Source organism: Vicia villosa, linkage group LG4 (assembly GCF_029867415.1).
Source record: "Vicia villosa cultivar HV-30 ecotype Madison, WI linkage group LG4, Vvil1.0, whole genome shotgun sequence".
Lineage (NCBI taxonomy): Eukaryota > Viridiplantae > Streptophyta > Magnoliopsida > Fabales > Fabaceae > Vicia > Vicia villosa.
In genome coordinates, this window is record NC_081183.1 from 12,862,870 (window position 1) to 12,883,655 (window position 20,786).

General features: G+C 33.9%; 2 protein-coding genes across 2 annotated transcripts; one reads left to right on the forward strand and one right to left on the reverse strand.

Moving 5' to 3' along the window:
- Window positions 1–23: 23 nt before the first annotated feature.
- LOC131594529 (uncharacterized) lies at window positions 24–3,045 on the reverse strand. The gene is made up of 2 exons (XM_058866694.1): window positions 2,893–3,045; window positions 24–1,518 (listed from the first exon to the last, which is right to left on the reverse strand). The coding sequence occupies exon 2, from the start codon at window positions 1,482–1,484 to the stop codon at window positions 342–344; it is 1,143 nt and encodes a 380-aa protein (XP_058722677.1). The 5' UTR covers window positions 1,485–1,518; window positions 2,893–3,045; the 3' UTR covers window positions 24–341.
- Window positions 3,046–5,862: 2,817 nt separating this feature from the next.
- LOC131598836 (syntaxin-132-like) lies at window positions 5,863–10,211 on the forward strand. Its single transcript, XM_058871407.1, has 13 exons — window positions 5,863–6,021; window positions 6,965–7,072; window positions 7,191–7,247; window positions 7,333–7,381; window positions 7,624–7,712; window positions 7,812–7,885; window positions 8,163–8,205; window positions 8,296–8,356; window positions 8,467–8,492; window positions 8,576–8,653; window positions 8,855–8,935; window positions 9,475–9,540; window positions 9,859–10,211. The coding sequence occupies exons 1-13, from the start codon at window positions 6,004–6,006 to the stop codon at window positions 10,030–10,032; spliced, it is 924 nt and encodes a 307-aa protein (XP_058727390.1). The 5' UTR covers window positions 5,863–6,003; the 3' UTR covers window positions 10,033–10,211.
- The last annotated feature ends 10,575 nt before the right edge of the window (window positions 10,212–20,786 follow it).

Sequence of the window (20,786 nt, forward strand, 5' to 3'; positions counted from 1 at the left end):
TTTCAAAATATTGCTTTTGAGAATGAAATCAAAATGGATGAAGCATGAAATTGAACACAGATGTACCATCTAGTTTTGACTTATTATTATACAATGTATTCAAGCTAAAAAAGCATATCTCGTATTGTATGTATCATCGACAAAGACACGGTTTATTCATACAAACATGATAGTGATTTTATTTTATAGGTCTATTACAAGTATTGAACATCAGACACGGTACCAGACACGGTCTATTATTGTATGTATCATCGACAAAGACACGGTCTATTAATTTACAAGTATTGAACATCAGACAAGGTACCAGACACATCGTGTCGGTGCTACATAGTCATGAACATCTACTCAACCTTCTCAATGACTACATTACCTTCACCTTCTGCTTCTTTTATTTGTTTTTCTATGTTTGTCTTTTCTTCAACAAGTGCTTCTATTTTTCCATTGATCTTTTCGAGCTTTTGCTTCAATTTGGTGACATCCTTGGGTTTGTCCTTACCGGTTAACTTTCTCTTCTTACCGGATTTGTCTCTGTCTTCTTTTTTCTTCTTCTCTTTCCCTTCCTTCTCATCATCTTTTTCCTCATCTTCCTCTTTCTTCTCAATCTTTTGTTCAACCAACTCTCTTGAAGCAACTTCACCCTCTTCTTCCTCACCTTTGTCTTTCTTTTCTTTTTTCTTTTTATCCTTTTTCTCTTTTCCTTCATCAGTTTTTTCGGCGTCTTTCTCAGGCTTGATTTTCTCATCCTTGTTCTTCTCTTTTTCTTTCTTATCCTTTTTCTTCTTATTATTCTCTTCGCCGCCATCCTCTTCTCCCTTTCCCTTCGGTTTCTCCACATCTTCTTCATCCTTGTTCTTTTTCTTCTCATCCTTGTCCTTCTCTTTTTCTTTCTTATCCTTTTTCTTCTTATTCTCTTCACCACCGTCCTCTTCTCCCTTTCCCTTCAGTTTCTCCACTTCTTCACCCTTGTGCTTTTCCTTCTCCTCTTTCTTTTTGCTCTTTTCGTTCTTCTCTTTGCTATCCACTCCTTCATCTTCTTTCCCCTTGTTCTTCTTTGTTTTAATTTCTTCATCCTTGTCCTTTTTCTTCTTCTTCTCGTCCTTCTTTTTCTCCTTGCTACCACCATCATCTTCATTGTCTTTTCCCTTTTCATCCTCGGAAACTTGTTCGACCTTTTCTTTCTTTTCCTTACTCTTCCCCTTTACTTTCTTTTCCAAATTCTCCTCGCCATCCTTGCCGTCTTTCTCTTTGTGCTTCTTTGTTCCACTTTTTTCGTCTTTTTCTTTCTTTTTCTTTTTCTCACCGCTGTCTTCGCCAATATTTTCTGATTCATCTGCTTTCTTTTCATCCTTATGCTTTTCCTTTTTCTCTACTGATTTGTTTTTAACCTTCAGTTCTATTTCTAACTCACTCTTATCTTCCTTCACATCACCTTCTTTTTCATCATTGGTCTTGATCTTCAGGGAGAGAGTTGATTTGTCTTCCATGTCTACAAAAACCTTGCCTGAATCTGAGAAGTCCCTGAAACATATGCGTGAAAATAAAACAATAAATTATGTTGACTTACTTGATATGATTGCATGCATGACATTAGATAAACGACAACACAGAAAAAATCAAGAGCAAAACATGAATCCTGCTTTGAAAACAATGACCTTATTTGAGCTCTTATAATAAATGTTCATCAAATAAGCGTGTATCTGTAAGCTATTTCAGCAATAAAATATAAAATAAAGTCAAACAGTTTTCATAAGCTATCCTAACATGCCCTAGCTAGTAAAACGGTACTCGCCCCATCAGAGAAAACAAGAATCAATCATATCATATTTATATATTCTACATTGCAACCAGAATCAGTGTTAAGTTAAAAATGTTTACAGAATACAGAATAGCCAAGAAAATCGGAAATCAAAAAGTTCAAGTCTATCATGTTATTTACCCTCTAATTGAATATTTGCAGAATATTATAGTATATTAATCCAACAGCAAGTTTATCAAGCATCCTATAGTTTAAGTACACGAGTTCTAATGCATGGGGCCAGACTCTATTTAGTTTTGCAAACAAGGAAGAAAGATAACAAATTAACAATGAATCTCAATTTTCTTAACCAAGCATAATTCAGAAAGGTAATATGCATTCCGGAGCTATAAATCTGCTTATAACAACAGTTTTTCACTACACATTGTTTTTCACTACTAGTAAGATAAACCAAACATAATGCCTACAAGACTAATGTTTTATGTAAGAAGAAGAACACTTAGTAATACATTTAATATATTAACCTTAAAAATACTACGCAAATCAATTGGCTTCGATTTGGATTTTATTTTATCGAGTTTCAGACACATCCTATTCCTAAGACTAATTGGTCAAGAAAAATCTACATGAAACAACATACAATATCTATCAGATTATTTGGTATTCTATATGAAGCCCCAACACAAACAGCGACAAGAAACTATCTAACATGTAGACAGACATGTCTTTAATCTAACTCTTTAATCTAAATAGCCACTAGTAATAATTTGAAAAACTGAATAACTTAAACGTAATCACAAGTGTCGGTGTCAATTTCGGTGTCCGAAACTGATTCACCTTTTTTCCGAGATATCAGTGCTACAAAGCTTATTACTCTAATTCACTATATAAATTTCCTCTTCAACCTGAAGACTTCTCATGTTATATCAAGAAAAAGCTATTTAAACAAAAACATTTCCAGGATTAGCTATGATTAATCATCATCATAATGAATCCCAATATCTTAATAGCATAAACATAAACTGAACCAAAGTTTACACCAACATATCTTAGTTTTCTTCTCAGAAACAAAAAAATCAAACAGAAAGGATGCAAACTCAAAAAGCCATAACATCAATTCAACGCTAAAAGATTACCTGTTTTTTCCAAGAGGAACTAACGGTTGGAATTGGAAATTGGAACTGTGTACACAGAAATGGAAACCTTAAAAGACAGAGTTTCTAGGTCGGTTGTTTTTGTAGTGTTTCCGATGAAAATGAGGGTCCCAACAACTTTAACAGCAATCGGTGCCGTTTGCATATGGGTGGTAGAATAACAAAAATTCAATCTAATTTACAATTTTTTATTTATATTTCAACCGAACTAATTTTCTATTAATTATTTATTAAATATTAAATTAATAAAAAATGTATCCAACTCAATTGGTAACAATTACTATTTTTTTTTTTTAATCAAGGAAAGAATATATTAATTCAAAAAACAGTTTATGTGCAAAGGTGATCTAAAAGATCCAACCCCCAAAAATTCTAAACCATAAGGTTAGCTATGTGATTCCTAATTTTATTTGATCTCCAACTCCTATACACTATACAATCAAGAATACTATCATAAGTGTTTCTATTAGTATTGTGTTGAAAAACCACATCATTTCTAGAAGCCCATATACCGTAAATAGCTTCAGTAAACGCCAATTTAAGGATGCTTGCCTTTCAGCCTTTCTTAGAATTGAAGTTAATAACCCAGTGGAGCTCATCAAACCAATTGTTAGGTGTGTGCACAATCTCAAGCCAAGCTAAAATCTTCTGCCAAATGCTCAGGGTATGGGGGCATTCAAAGAAGAGATGCCCAAGGGACTCATCCACTGCCTTACACAAACTGCATTTGCTGTCATGTATCATATTAAACCGGCAGAGCCTGTCTTTCGTGGCCAGCTTCCCATGGCAAGCAAGCCAAGTCACATGAATGGCACGAGGCCTCGCCATATTACCATGAAAGATAAATCTCCATGGTACCTGCAAAGTATTCACACTAGACGCAGCATAAAATCGTTTCATATTGAATCTACCTTTACCAAGCCACTACTCACAACAGTGGCTTCCATGATATTGGAATTCTTTAAGTAACGACCATGAATCCATTTCACCCAAAGAGATTCAGAATTTATGAATAAACTCCACAGACACCTGATCATACACACCTTGTTCCAAGTAGATAAGCTGCAAATGTTCTGGCCACCTTGATTAGTAGGGGAGCACATAGTTTTCCACGCCACAGGGCTTTTTCTACTGTTGTCCAGCTTACCTGTCCAGATAAAAGTCCCGCACAGAGTGTCTATTTTGTGAATAACAGCTTGGGGAAGGGGGAGGCATTGCATCCAGTACTGAGCCATGGGAAAAATCACACTTTTAACCAACTGTATCCTACCCGCGTAGCTGAGTAATCTCGAAGACCAGTGTTTAAATCTACTAGTGATTTTATCAATAAGCGGCATATAGTGGTTGATGTTCATTCTTTTACTAGTAATTGGGATCCCCAAATAACGAAACGGCAGCTGGCCTTCATCAAACTTAGTAGCCTCGATCACTTGAGCCTTGGACAAGTTATCCATGCCACCACAAAAGACTTTGTACTTCTTTGGATTAATGATCAAACCTGTAGAAGCAGAAAAAGTACTGACCACAGTGAGGAGTCTTGAGACAGAATTGAGTTCACCTCTACAAAATAAGAGAATATCATCAGCAAAGGTGAGGTTAGTGATTCCCAATTTCTCACACTTTGCATGGTGATTAAAATTGTAGTTGTTCTGCATATCATCCAATAACCGATTCAAATACTCCATCATAATCACAAAAAGCAAGTGGGAGATTCGGTCCCCTTGCCTCAGACCCCTCCTAGCCTGCATAGGGGTAGAAAACTGACTGTTTATATTGAAAACATAGCTGACAGTGTTCTGAGCAGTCGTCACCCAATGGACAAATTTCTAAGGAATACCAATCTCATTAAGAACCTGTTTTAAAGCAAACCAATCAACCATGTCGTAAGCCTTTTGTAAATCTAACAGGAGCATGCAGCGAGGAGTGCCTCCCTTCCTAGTATACCCTCTAAGGAGCTCGAAAGCTAGCATAATGTGGTTGTGAATGCTCTGACCAGGTATAAAAGCAGTCTGGTTAACCCCAATAACACTAGGAAGAACCTGTCCCAACCTGGCAGTCATGACTTTAGAGATAATTTTATAAACAATAGTGTAGCCAGCAATTGGTCTATAGTCTTTAGCATGCTTGGCCTCATCAGTCTTAGGAATAAGAGTAACAATAGTTTTATTAAAATCTCTCAGAATTTCACCCTGTTCAAAAAATTCCTGCACACATCAGACTTTATAATAGGCCAACAAGACTTAAAGAAAAGAGCTCCATAACCATCAACCCCTGGGGACTTGAGATTGCCTATGCCATTAAGAGCTTTTTCAATTTCATCTATTGTAACCTGTCTAGTTAAGAATTCTCCCTGCTCCAAACTGATTTCTTTACCCTTTCTCATGGCTGTAATGTTGATGTGGCTGATATTGGAAGCTTCCTTCCCCCATCAAGTTCCTATAGAACTCCATAATTTCTGCCTCCATTTTAGACTGAGTGTACAACAGAGTACCATCATCCTTCTGAATAAATTGAATGGTTTTAGCATTATGCCTGCTCTTGAGATAGGCATGGAAAAAGGCAGAGTTGCTATCTCCCATATTTAACCAATCAATCTTAGATCTCTGAGCCATAGTCTTCTCCTCGATAATGTTCCACTTAATGATATCATCATTAAGACTTTTAACTTTCTCAATAAGGTAACAATTACTATTTATTTGTGCCAAATTTTAAAATATTACTTTACAAAAAGAAATCAAATATTTAATTCAGTAAAGAAATAACAACTTTCTATATGTCATAATCACAACAAATATTTCACAAAAATTAAATAAAAAACAAACGTAATATATCTGTCACCATCGCAGTTACTATTTCAAAACTTTACGTTTCACAACAAAATAATAAATAAAAAAAGTAAAAATATTCAAAAATGGAAATAGAAGAAATAAAATAAATAAAAATAAAAATCACGTTCATTCTCTCTGTGTTTGTTTCTGGCCTGGTTTCTTGTTCTTAATAACTTATCCAGGTCTTAACAAGCTCCAATTCCTTTTCCAATTTCCTCTCACATTCTCTCTTTTTTCCTTCAATTCTGTTACATTTTCTTCAACAATGAACGATCTTCTAACGGTAATTTACAATTCTCAGTTTTTTTTTTATTTTGTTTTAGTTTCGTTGATTCTTTTTTGTGTATTTTTTATGGTTTTTTTTTCAGATCTAGGGTTTTGCATGATGATGATGTGTATAGTTTTTGTTTTTGGATTTGAATTTTTTTTTTGTTTTTGTTTTCTGTTATGCTTATGCTTGTTTGGCAAGAAATTGGATTTGGAAAATATTGATGAATTTTTTTATATATATGAGTTATACTGCATTGTAGTTGGATTTAGTTGATGGTTAATATTGGTGGATTAATATTAATTTGTAGTTTTATGGAATTTTTTATGTTTCTGTTTTGGAATGTGAGTTGATTTTTATGTAAGGTTTAATGTTTTATATTGAGTCCGTGTTTTGAGCATTGTCGACACCTATGAAAAAAAGTGTTTCTGTGTCTGAAACCGACACTGACACTTGCGATTACGTTTAATTTGTTTTTTTTTTTCAAATTATTGCCGGTTTCAATGTGTCAGTATCGGTGTCGTGTTTTCGGTGTCAGCTTCTCAAAACTTTTTAAAACCGAACCTGATTAGATGGTTAAACAAGTTGAACTAGGAACCAACAATGTCCGCGGTTTGGTTATTTGAGCTATTTTATAGTTTTATCAATTTTTAGATGTTTCTATTTTGGAATGTGAGTTGGTTTTTCTGTAAGATTTGATGTTTTTGTATTGAATCGGTGTCTTGAGAGAATTTTGAAAACTGAACCCGATCAGATGGTTAAGCGAGTTGAATTGTGAAGTGACGATGTATATGGTTTGGTTATTTGAGCTATTTTATAATTTTATCGAATTTTAGATGTTTCTGTTGGTCATACTTTCAATTTTACATGCATCTAATATTGGTGTGTAGTTGCAGAAAAGGCGTCGATAGTTTAACTAGGATAGCCATATATATTAATTTGATGTTTCTTTTTCCAGGAGTCGTTTGATATCCACCGTGGCCAAGGTCGTGGAGGTGGTGACGTTGAGTTGGGAGACTATGGAATGAATTCAGGAGAGCTTGGCTTGGAAAACTTCTTCAAAAAGGTGTTCATCTTTATTCATCTTATGAAAATAAGCCTTATTTAGCGTATGGTTTTAAGACTCATTTTGAATCATTTTTATCTAACTCGCTAAACGGCCCTATGCTTTAATTGTTCAATAGGTTCAAGAGCTCGATAAACAATATGCTAAGCTGGATAACCTTTTGAGAAAGCTCCAGGTAAATTGAAACATTTATAGGTTGAAATGAAACTTGTTTTTATTTGTCTTCACTGCTCACCATTTTTATGAAAATCTGTATGCAGGACGCCCATGAAGAGTCCAAAGGTGTTACCAAAGCTCCTGCTATGAAGGGTTAGTACGATATTGTTTAATTTATTTTCGAACAATTTTTTGTATGTTTCATTATCTTTTACCTAGAATTATGAAAATATATACTTCTTTTATGATATTGAAATTTGTAATAAAAATTCATAAGTTTAAAGTAAATGTACATGTTGTTGAGAAACAAATTATTTTCCTATAAGTGTTCTGCGGCTAGAAATGAAGTTAATGAGTATTAAATTAATGAATTCTACTTGATTTCATGTCTTCAGGTATAAAGCAGAGAATGGAGAAAGATGTAGATGAAGTTAAGAAAACTGCACATTACTTAAAGACCAAGGTTGAAGAGCTGGACAAAGAGGTAAGATCTCAACGGAAAATATTCCATTGTTTTGTTCAATACTTAGAATCTTTGTTATTTACTCCTTGATCTCGTCCCTTACTCACTTATTCGTCGTAGAATTTGGCTAATAGGCAGAAGCCTGGTTGTGGAAAAGGATCAGCTGTTGACCGATCAAGAACAGCAACGACAGTGTCAGTAATCATCCATCTTTTTCATCTTTAATTTTTAGTGTCATATCTCTTAGACAATTTTTATGACTAAACCTTGAATCCCTTAATCTCACATTAACCGAAAGAAAGAAAGTTGAAAACATAAATGTACACAGATCATGACTAAACCTGAGGTTTTTCCTCAAACAGGGATTACACTTTTGGGCTTCGAATAATTTTTGTGATTCTTATTGTCTTAGTGTTTTTTATTGAACCAAACTCATCTGAACTTTGTGTTTTGTATTATATAATTTTGTAGTAACTTGAAAAAGAAACTGAAGGACAAGATGGCTGAATTTCAGGTAGGTTTGTGTCATATTTCTTGTTTGAGAAATTGTTTTTTGAGTCTCTGAATCTTCAACTTAATTGCTTTATTTGTCAAAATCTTTCAGATCCTGAGAGAATCCATCCATGAAGAATATCGCGAGGTTGTTGAGAGACGAGTATTTACAGGTTTGAGCTCTTTACTTTTTTTATGCAATTTGACGCCATTAGACTTTTTTACATTAACTTGGAGTTAGTAACATTATTTTTATGTATTTTCTGGTTTTCGTGATTGTCAGTAACGGGCAAACAAGCTGATGAGGAGGTAATTTTGTAACTGAATTTTCATTTTTGGAAAAAAAAATTGTGCTTTAGAAGTTTTTCTTCTAATCGTTTAACAATGTACAGACGATTGACAGATTAATTGAGACTGGAGACAGTGAACAAATTTTCCAGAAAGCAATTCAAGAACAAGGACGAGGCCAGGTTTGTCCCTTCGTTTTCTTCTTCATTTCCTCAAATTTTAATAAGCAATGTTGTATAGAACTAAAGATCCGTTTGTTACAAATTATAAAAAAAATTGATTTTGTCATTCACAAATTTAGAGAGTATTCTTAAGAAATTTTTAAGAAAAGCGGAATCTACCTTGTAAGGTTTTCTCTCACACATTTGAGTTATCTTTTTTAGATAATGGACACTCTCGCAGAAATCCATGAACGACACGAAGCAGTCAGAGATGTTGAGAGGAAACTGCTTGACTTGCAACAGGTATTTATTCAGTTCATTCAATTAATTTGACTGTCATACATATTTGGTGTACCTCAACAAATTAGGTTAGAATGGTGTGACATTTCAACGGTTTATCTAGAAATCCACGTAGTAGATTTTAACGGATACACAATTTTTTACGCATGCATGTAATCAATCATTAATATAGTTGAGATCGGTGTAGTCAAGATTGAGTGCTGGATCGTAAGATTGCCAAGGATGCCTGAGAGTGCTACGATCAAAGAAAGACTCTTTTCATCGTTGCTGTGGTCAAGATCAAGTTTTTTGAAGCAAGATCGTAAAAAAAACATGTTGGACCTGTATTATAATTTTCATGTTTTTGTTTACATGTCTGTATAAATATATATATGAAATTACCATTTTTTCTTTCAGTAGGATCTTACCTGATGTGCTAAGGATCCGAGTTTCGCGATCTTTCACAAGCAGATTGATCCTACTTAAAATCTCATGCTTGACTTCATTGATTGAGATTTCATACTATTTCCACTAAGGTGACAGTAGCTTTAACTTCTTGGCAGATATTTATGGATATTGCAGTGTTAGTTGATGCACAAGGAGACATGCTTGACAACATAGAATCACAGGTATTTTTCATCACTTTGCACATAACGCGCCATCATCATCGAATTAATAAAAAATAATAGAAAAAGAAAGTCAAGCTCTAAACTCGTGTTTGAGTATAAATACGCAAACCTATTTGGTCGGTGAAAACTGAGAAGTTTCGTTTTGATCTTTAAAAGTTAAATAGTTGGTCGATGAGTCGGACCTATTCATTTTCGATCAAATGTTGGTCAAAATAGTCTTTGATAGGGAATGAAAAAGTTAAACTTAAAATGACGAATTTGCTCGACGAGTTATATTTGTGATCGAATTTGTTTATGTTTTTCCCGTTCTTGCATCAGGTTTCAAGTGCAGTAGATCATGTGCAACAAGGAAATAATACTCTCCAAAAGGCAAAGAAACTGCAAAGAAACTCAAGAAAATGGATGTGTATAGCCATCATGATACTTCTCATTTTTGTTATAATCATTGTTGTTTCTGTCATCAAACCATGGATCACCCAACAAGGTGCATAGTTACTAATTGGTAACACATGATCACACAAGAGCTGAATGTTAATATTCCTATTCATAATTCATTCAAATTTGTGATTATTGAACTTGAAACAAACATTGGAACAAATATTCAAATTTGTCTCCTTTGAAAAGAAAGAATGTACTCAACAAAATTAATCAACTTCACTCCATTCATTATACACGTCTATGTATTTATCATACTTCAGCCTCTTCAAATTCAAAATATTCATGTCATATACTAATTATGTTTTTTATTACATGTCGTTTTGACATTTTTACACGTATAAAAAAAAATAATCGGTGTTGTGTAAAAAAGAGAAATTATGAAATTTTTTATAGAATTGTTCTTCATTAATTATATGAGAAAAACAAATTTAAAGATTCGAAAGAAAGAGAATAATAAATTCTTAAAGTTGTAATGAAAAATAACATTAATGATTCATTAAAATGGTAAATGACTTATAGTTTGACACAAATACTTTTTTCAAAACATCTTATAATAAAAAATGTACGGAGTACTATTTTCACACAAATGTAAAGATTTTGTCAACATAGATAATTCGACCCTTTACTGATATTAGTTGTGATTTATGTTTGAATTTAGAATACATAGAAAGTTATAAATAAATTTTTGTTGACATGGATAGTTTGACTTTCTACACGTATTAGCTGTGATTCAGATTTGAATTTAGAATATCCTCGATAGTAGTGTAATGGTCAAAAAGTACAAGTGTGCATGATACCTCTACAAATGTAGGGATATTCAGAGGGCTTAGTAGGTTTATAACAATTCGGAGTGGTTAGGGTTTGCTCAAGACGGCGAGAAGTCCTCTTTTGTGATGCTATTGTGGTTTTAGAGGACTTAATCACGTAAGGTGAGGAGAGACTCTGTATTTTAGCATTATGCTTTTGGTGTTATGCGTAAGTTATGATCTGTCCCCTCAACTACTAGGGGTGAAAAAATTATAAATTCTGAGCTGCAGAGTTAGTGAGAAATTATGCCCTAACTCTATGACTAAGAAAGTGGTCAAGGGAAGATTTTTTTCTTTCTAGAATCATGGAGGAAGTGGATCCCTTATTTGACTAGCTCTTTGGGTTAGGTATCTAAACCTAAGTTCAACAAGGGGGCTTATTCCCTCGTTGTGATATTGGATGCTAGCCCGGGGGCGACTCCCTTATTCTTCAGGCTACCAGATGCTAGTCCCGGGGACAATCCACCCCTTCTTTAGACTGCCAGGTGTTAGCCCGAGAGACGACTCATCCTTTCTTTGGACTACTAAGTGTTTGCCCTAAGGGCGACTAGGTTCTAGTCTTGGGGGGTGATTCTCTCCTTCTTTGGGTTATCAGGTGCTAATCCTGGGGGCGACCACTCCTGGACTACCAGGTGCTAGACCGGAGGGACGATACCCCCCTTATTTGGATACTAACCCTCCTTCATGTGCTAACCCTTTTTCGGACACTCATATAAAGATCCAGTAAAATTATATCAACACAAGTTATACATCAATTTTGTCACACAGATAGTTGGAACTTCTATCCGAAGTAGTTGTAACTTAGGTTTGAATTTAGAATAGTCAATAGTAGGTTATACATAAATTTTCGAAAAGGATGTTGGTCACAAGTTTTATCATGCTATTTTGATTGTTAATCTATTTTATTGAGCTGATTTTCTGAATAATTGTAATCTATTTAATACATTATTTGTGAAGCTTTCCATATTTTCCTTAATAATTTCAATTAAAAAAGTTTAAACTATGCTTAATCTTAAAATTGTTGTTAACATGATTGGTTAAGTATTGCAGTCAATACAAATAAATAATAGCCAACTTGTTGAATATTGTAATGCTTGTGTCGTTTGCTTCTATCATGAAATTCAACGACAACACGTTTTTGACACGCAATATTTATTCATCAAATTTAAGTTAGTCACAGAAAGTGCATGTTTTGAATTATTATGATGAGATTCAAGAAATTACGGTGGTGTAGTCTGTTTGTGGTGACTTTTAAAGTAGTATAGTTTTTTCTGCGCCAATAAAGTAAACATAAAATTTTAAAATTATGGCAATCACGGCGACTATGGGAAAGAATAACATTGAGGGAAGATGAATATGGTTCAATATGCAACCAACAATCATTTTTTATTCTATTAACTTGAATCGACTACATAATCAAGTTTTGTCATAAGGTTTTATCTAAATTCATACTTTTATCTAGATTATTAATCTTGGGATCTTTGTAAATAATTTTTCTTTTAGTTTTTTTTTTAGGTTTTGTTTCACCTCTAGTTGTTTGACATATCTCCATATGATATATTCTCATTCTTTACTATAAAATATATAGGTCTTTTCTCTACATGTCCAAACCATCAAACAATTTTTCACAATCATTTTTGTTTCAGTACTTATCCTAACACTCTCTCTAATATTATCATATTTAGTCTTATATATTTAGTCTTATCATGTTTAATTTTACTACACATCCATCGCAACATCTATATCTGTGTTACCCTTACTTTATTCTTGAATTGATTCTTAACCGCCAAACATTTTGTCTCGTGCAAGTTCGTGGGTCTTATTGCAGTTCGGTAACATTTTCCCTTCAACTTTAGCGGTACCTTTATGTCACATAAAACTCTTGAATCTTTTCTCTATTTCAGCCACACAGTTTAAATGTGATGGTTTATATTCCCTTAAATTTCTCCATTGATTTGTATTATGGAGTTAAAATATTTAAACTATGCGATTTGTAGAATGATATGGTCTCTAACTTTGACTCTTGGTTAGAAATACTAATCCATTTGCTGAACTTACATTCAATATAATTCGTCTTACTTCTACTAAAGCGAAAATTACATGTTTCTAAAATTCATCTTCAAGTCTTCAGTCTATCATTTAAATCCTCTATCGGCTATCAAAGTAGGACTATATCGTTTACAAAAAAACATGCATCTTGTTGCTAGCTCTTGCATGTGTTTCGCCAGTATATCCAAAATTAAAATAAAAAGGTAGAGTTTTTGGTTGAACCTTATAATGGAGAATTATCTGTTCTTCCACCTTTTGTGACCGAACACTAGTCGATACACCTTCATATATATCTTGAATATCTCGAATATATACAGATCTAAATGCCATCTTCTCAGAGACTTTTCACATAATCTTTCTAAACACTCTATCCCACCACTTTCATGATTTAATATAAATGAATGGGGTTCAACATAATAATATAAAAAAAATTAACTTAAAAGAAACTTACTGCCAATCTAAACATCTAGAAGATATATAACAAAACAAATTGAATAAAAATATTCCATAATTAAGTCAAATTAATTGAAATGCCTTTTTGTAGTTTTCTTATTATCTTTCTTAGTCAAATGACAAAGAAGACAATGACAATGTCTCATGTATCACCAACATTGGATTGGTTGAAGATGGAGGATAAAGTAGTGTTGTCGGTGACGTGAGAAAAAGGTTGCAATTTACAACAAACGCATTCTACACGACATGATCATATGCATAAAATATTGTAATATATTATGAAAAATGACTTTGTCCAACTAAGTGCCAAACATGAAAAAATTTGAAGTCTTAGTACTTGGATGCATTTCAAAATCAATTTTGAGCCTCCATGTGGAGACCATTCATGCTATATCTACTAACTTTTCATATGCTTGACCTAAGTAAATTCATTATAGGTATCAATAGAGGACAAACACTAACTTCTTTGATTTTTCTAGTAATTTAGGGATTCCATTTTCTTCATTCTTGGTCTAAGAGCATTGACAATTTCATATCCATAATTAATGGATCTTTGTTGAACTTTATATATATATATATACACTATGCCAAACAGTAGTTTTTACAGCGCTTTTTTTGGGCTATTAGAGCGCTTAAAAGCGCTGCCATAGTCAGCGCTGCCGTAGGTAAAGACAGCGCTTTTTGTTACGCCAAAAGCGCTCTCGTAGCATCCCCTATAGCAGCGCTTTTTCTAGGAAAGCGCTCTCGTAGCATCCCCTATAGCAGCGCTTTTCCAGAAAAGCGCTCTCGTAGCATCCCCTATAGCAGCGCTTTTTCTAGAAAAGCGCTCTCGTAGCATTCCCTATAGCAGCGCTTTTATTTAGAAAAACGCTCTCGTAGCATCCCTTATAGCAGCACTTTTTTTATCTTTTATGTTTTTTTTATATTTAGCAGCGCTTTCGTAGGTAGGCCTTTAAGAGCGTTTTTGAAAACGCTGTCGTTGCTAAACGCAGTATTTTAAAGTGCAACCTGTAATTTAAGCCTCCCAGTTCGACCTGTAATTCATATTTATTTTCAACCTGTAATATTTTCGACCTGTAATATATTTTCAACCTGTAATATTTTCAACCTATATTTATTTTCAACCTGTAATGTATTTTCAACCTGTAATATTTTCAACCATAGGTAGGACATTATATACCAATATAATACCATTATAATCCAAAATAAAATATATACACCATTATAGTTCAATTCTCATGTTTACAACAGATACATATAACTAAATCATCTCTAACAATAACTAAATTAGAATATAAGCCCGAAATTCTCAAAATCCGACGAGCGCACGGTCCTGGTCCTGCAAAGTATGAACAGAACAACACGATCAATTAAACTAACTTTGCTCAAACACAATTAAAGGCTCCAACACAAAGTCATTATCAAAATCTGTCACACAATAATGAGCAAGCAACACAGAATGACCCAATCCCCTCATATAAAATTCTACACTAATAGTATTTCCTCAATATGAAAACAACACAAAAATTCTATACCACAACAAAGTTTCAAAACAGACCCCACAACAACATCTATACTTCAAATTTTCCAAGAAAACAAATTGTCATTCAGAAACATCAATAATATTATTAGCAACAATTTCATATGATTTGCAACTCAATCCACCAATGTAATGTGTCATCAATCCAGTCTCAAATCAAACTATCAGTACCACTTATTTAAGAATCAAACTCAACAACAAAAACAAAGTTCAGCACTCTTATTCAGCAAACAACAAACTTGATTCATATAACAATGTCATCATCGTCAATTAATATTAAGCAAAATGAACTAACATCCACCAAAGAAACTCAAACACAAAGTCATTATCAAAATCTGTCACACAGTAATGTATTCATAAATATTTTCACAGAATAATGTATTCATACCTATATGAATAGTCGCTGAATATAAAATTGACACAATTCCTCTTTGATTTCTTCCAACTTAAGTCTGGTGTAAGAAGCAGCATAGAAGTCATAAAAGTACAACATAACAAAAACATAATATGCATGATTTAGTTAAATGTAATAAATTATAAGAAATTATCCTAAGTTATAAATCCATACCGTGATTGGAATCTCTAATTGATTCGTTTGAAGGATTTCTTTCAAAAACCTCAAAACAAAGTATCCGCAATCTGTACTGTTTCGCTGTTGTGGACACTACATAGAAAAACAAATAAGATTTTATAGTTGTCTTGTTTTATCAAGTAGCATAACTATTATAAGCAAAATTGTGAAAATTAATGTACATGCACTCTGATCCAGGTAATGTTGTTTGATTTAGTCCGGGATACCTGTGCGTCTCTTTGACTTCGGAACACTTGTATTGATCTAGCAAAATATAATAGCATATATTTAGATCAATCTCACAAATAATTAAATATATAAATATACACGAATATTTAGAACGATCTCACTTACCTATCAATCGTTGACTTCATAGCCGGATAATTGGTCCACTCACCATCTATCGAATTCAGAAAATATACCACTTCTTTTATAGGGTTGATAGCAAGCAACAACCAGTGTGCTCTATAAATTAAAACAAAAGTAAATCTCCCAAAGTGTTGTGCACTTTTCCCTTGCCAACTAGGCGATAATCCGGTGACGATAAGTATAATTGGTAAGATGAAATGCCCTAAACCAATAATAAATATAGAGTCATTATCATTACAGAAATAGAACAATTGTAAGAAAAAAGAATTTATAATTACCTCGGGAAATTTTCTTTGACAATTGATACTAGCTTTATCACTAGTTTCTTTCACCGATGAAGTATTGCACTTTTCTCTCATATATATCTCTTTATCTCTTTGCAATTCAGAGACTTGTGCTTGTAATTCCTGCAATTTTTGCAACACTTCTTCATTGGTAGGATTTCTTCTCCTAGAATGCTTATAGAAAGAGGTTGGAGTCACACCATGACCTTTACCCCTCACCCGACAGGGATACTCAGGAACATCTAGTGCTCTACTAAGTACGCTCCTATTATCCTAGTCCTCACCGGTGGATACCAATTGCGACATGGGCTCATGTAATTCATTTACATTTCAAAAATTATTAGTGGAGATAAAAAATTAATTATATATTAATAAACATTTGATTTAATTAAAGACACAGTGTTATACTTACACATTCATCATAAACTTTTTGAACATCGGGATCAACAGCTCGATTCTTGCCCACACGAGCTTCCTTCCACAACACATATACTAGAAGTGAGGTTTCCTCACTTTTCGTCTCCTCTAACTATACATTGACACAAATGATAAAATCGTCAATTACAACACATTTAGACAATTAATAAGAACATAGCATTTCTATTTACTTACAATTTTTTCCTCTAAGCGTGCATATCCCAAACACCCTTTTTTGTATGGATACGCGGGTTTTGATGCTCTCTCCCTATTTGTGGCACTCCTTTTCTGAAAAGCTTCATCTCTTTGATTTACAAACTCAACCCAATCTTCTTCTTTAATGAAGATCTCATACTTTTTTGGACGTCTCGGGGCCTCTTCAAGAAAGTTTCCTTCTTTATCCTTAAGATAGGTGTTTGTTAAAAAAGCTTTCCACCCTCTATATCTTTTTATGGCCAAACCAAGTATGTAGCGTTTACGCTCATCTGGTATGTTAAAAGACCTCTGCGAAAAAACATACGCATAGAGTGTGTTAGTATAAGTAATTTAAACAAATTATCGTCAAGATAATAACAACAACCATATATGATACCTTAAGCTCAGCCCAAAACATATCTTTTTTATCGTCCAATGGTTTGCTTTTCATATTCCATTTAGATACGGAGATTGGAATATGCATACGAACAAGTGTACCAATGTAGCTTGTCAATTTTGCAACATTAGTACCAATTGCTTGGTTATCAGAATTCCATTCTAAATTATATATTAATCCTTTATCTCTATCTCAAATGATTCCCTTCATAATGGTGATGACTCGTGCAACTTCTATTGTTGATGTACCAGATGGAGGATTTGTATCTAGAGCATCTCTATCTTGTGAGTTTTCTTGTGAGTTTTCTTGATTACTAGCCATTTGACCTTGTCATACCCCAAAATTTGCCCATACTATTTCTCTTATTCAAACTCAAATTAAGGTCTTAATTCAAAAGATTGATCCCTCAATTGTTCAGAAAGTCAACAGTCAACTAGGTCGACCTAAAAGTCAACTGTGGTCAAAGTACAGTCAAAACTCCTGATTTTTTGTCAAGATCCTCGTATTGAAGTATCGTTCACCATTTGATCAAGAATTGATCATGGTTCATCAAGGAAAGATCAGAAATCAACAATTTTAAAAGTTTCTAAATTAGGGTTTTCATAGGAGAAAGTCAATTGAACTTTGACCAGCCATAACTCTCACATGGAACATCCAAAATTTTCCATCCAAAGCTCATTTTGAAGGAAATTTGATCCTCTATAATTTTGTCTCTCACATGCCAAGTCTAAAAATGCTTCATTTGGGAAATATGGACCAAAACATTATAGGTCCTTTTCAGAAGTCAACAAAAAGTCATTTTTTTCAAAAGGACGCACAAGGAGCATGGAAAATAATTTTGATATGAGACCAAAGACACTGGTTAGAGGACTCTCTAAGGTTTCTAAAAAGTCCTAGAACACTTCCATACCTCAAAAATTGAGAGAGATAGACCTTGTCAAAGTTGGTCGATTTTAAGAAGAAAAATGTGAAGAAAAAGGCTTCAAAATGAATACTTTTGCAAAGAGGCCCAATATTTTTTGATCCAATCTTGTTCTACAAATCATCAATGAGGTCTATATCCATTTACACAAATTTATAGGATTTAGTTGATTTATTATGAATTTTTTATTCATGTAAAATGATTAAATTCAAGTGAATCAAGCAAAAAATCAAAAGATGTGATATGGCTTGGATTTACAATCAAATATAATTATCCAATTGCATTATTATTGATTGAAAGTCATGGGAATATTGATTGAGAAGAAAAGATTGAAATTGAACCAATTTGGAAACCTTACAAATCAAATTTCTCAAGATTGGAAATCATGGATTTAGCAAGATACAAGCCAAAATTATTGACCTAATCCTTTCTCCTATAAAGGCATAACTCATCCAAGGCATTAGGGAACGGATTTGAGAAGAAAATTTGCTGCAGAAACCTCAGTCTTGAACTCAAAAAATCGTGGACAAAGGGGAAGTGCAAAACCGAGCTTCATTCGGATTTAGGCTAAAAGGAAGATCCCAATCACTTCCTTGGAGTCTCCTGAAGCTAATACGATCATTCACGAAGGCCAAAGCATCCAGAATCATTCATAATCGATCACGGTTTGTCAAGGATGATTTACTTTTGATTATGCCAAATTATATGCTATAAATGATTTTTGGTTATGTGTTTGAATTTGTATGATCATAAGGAACGTTTCTGGACTGGAAATTCATAGTTTCGTGGCAAAACCATCAATCCGCCATTGATAGGGTTCGGAGTTTGGAATTGGGGTATTTCTAAATAACCAAAATTAGGCAAAACGAATGGTACCATCGTGTTCGGAGGGTCAATTCCAGTCGATCCATGGTCTTTATATAAATTTATATTGCATATTGTTTGGTCTTGATGGTTGCAGGTGGTGGTGTCGTCGCGAGGAAGAAGATGATCTCCAAACATGTCGCGCGCGAGTTCTTGCGTTTGAATGTTAAAGACATTATTTTTTTATATTATTTCTTGGTTTGATTGCATAAACAGCAAACAGGTGATGGCCTAATGGTTGATGGGAGCGCGTGATCCCCATGCGTAGAGGGACGGGTTCGATACCTGGCTCTCTCAAATATTTTGTGCATTTTCCTTGCTTCAGATCCCACGCTTCTCATGCCTGAGGGACCATCATACGCTTCAACGCATTAGCCAATGGATCACAAGCTTCTAAGATCTAATGCCCCTGGAGCGAAGGACCAGGTTGTACTCCCTCAGCGCGCGCCACAGCGAATCGAAGCTGAGTATTCTCTAGTTTCTTTTTGTTTTAATTATATAATTTAATTGCATTTTTATTTTATTTGTTTTCAAACCCTCATTAAAAATTCCTTTTTGTATAAAACTTGCTTCTTGAATTTCTTTTCATAAAAAAAAATAATAATATCAAAAATAAAAATGTTTATTTTAAATTAATAGTTTTATTTGATTTAAATTGTTTAAATTACATATTTAATTACTTTTCTTTTTTATTATTATTTATTAATTGATAAAAATATATTAGGGTTAGGATATTTAATCGAAACCTTATTTTCACCGATTTAATTAATTGGGTTGAAAACCAACAATTAATTTGTTTTATTCTATTAACTATGGCTAACTTGTGCCCGAACCAGGGTTTATGAGAATTTGCCCTACACTAAAAAAAATGTTATTTTTTCTGTGCCTTTTTTCAGGGTTGATTTTTCAAATGCTTCCCGACAATGCGCCTGATCAAGATTCAAAGCTAAGTACATTATTTAATTTAAAAACTATTTTGTTTCCTTTTAAATAATCAGGGTTTGCCTTGCCTTCATTTCTCTTCTGCCTTTGCCTTTTCAGGGTTAACCCCGAGGCTTCCCGCTAACCATATCAGATCAAATCAAGCTAAGTGATTTTGTTTATTTTATTTTAAATACATTATATCCTTATTTTTAGGGTTAACTGTGTTCGTCTTCGAACCGATAAATGCACTCACCCTATTTTGTTTGCCTTTTCCAGGATTTGTCAAACCGCCGAAGCTACAAGTTTGGTAACCCTAAACCTTGTTTTCCTGTTTTATTATTACTTATGTCAAACCCTGATTAAGGGATCCGCTGGTTACAATTTCCCTTCCCCATTATTATTGTTATATTATTGTGTGGTTAGTAATCTTAGGGAGTGCAAGCCTTAAATCAATGTAGATAATTAATTATAAGATAATTTTCTGAATATAATCACGTGATTGTTGCACACACGCACGCTTTTGGGGTAACCTCTCTGTTGCCTTGTTGCCTGTTGCTTGTTGCCTTTGTGTTTTTTGCAGAATAAGCTATGTCCCTCGAATTTGAGGATACCTCAGCCATGCTGCCTCGATAATAAAAGGTCATGCGACCCTAAATGATGCTGCCTTCGATACACAATTATGACCTCGACCCTCGGATGTTGCCTACGGAAAATGGCTGAGGTATCTTCTGGTTGCCTAACGGAAAAATGGCTTATTCTGATCCTTGCCTTAGACTACCTGCCCTTCTATGGCATGGGACAGTCTTATGGCAAAGGATGCTTCGACGACCCTTCAACCTCCAAACGAAAGGCTTCCTGCCCTCTTATGGCAAGGATAGACCCTTTCATTCTGAAAGGCTAAAAGAGACCTATCATCTGAGTTTAAGGTAATTGCCCCTAATTGCCTTGCAATGCTCAAACTTTCATTATATTCTTTCTCATAATTTTTCAAAAGGGCTACGCTCATTTACGAGCTAA

Coding starts and splice junctions, on each gene's coding strand:
- LOC131594529 (XM_058866694.1), bottom strand. CDS start 1,484: ATGGAAGACAAATCAACTCTCTCCCTGAAGATCAAGACCAATGATGAA.
- LOC131598836 (XM_058871407.1), top strand. Junction 8,206..8,295: donor ACAAGATGGCTGAATTTCAG/GTAGGTTTGTGT, acceptor AAAATCTTTCAG/ATCCTGAGAGAATCCATCCA. Junction 8,493..8,575: donor GCAAACAAGCTGATGAGGAG/GTAATTTTGTAA, acceptor AACAATGTACAG/ACGATTGACAGATTAATTGA.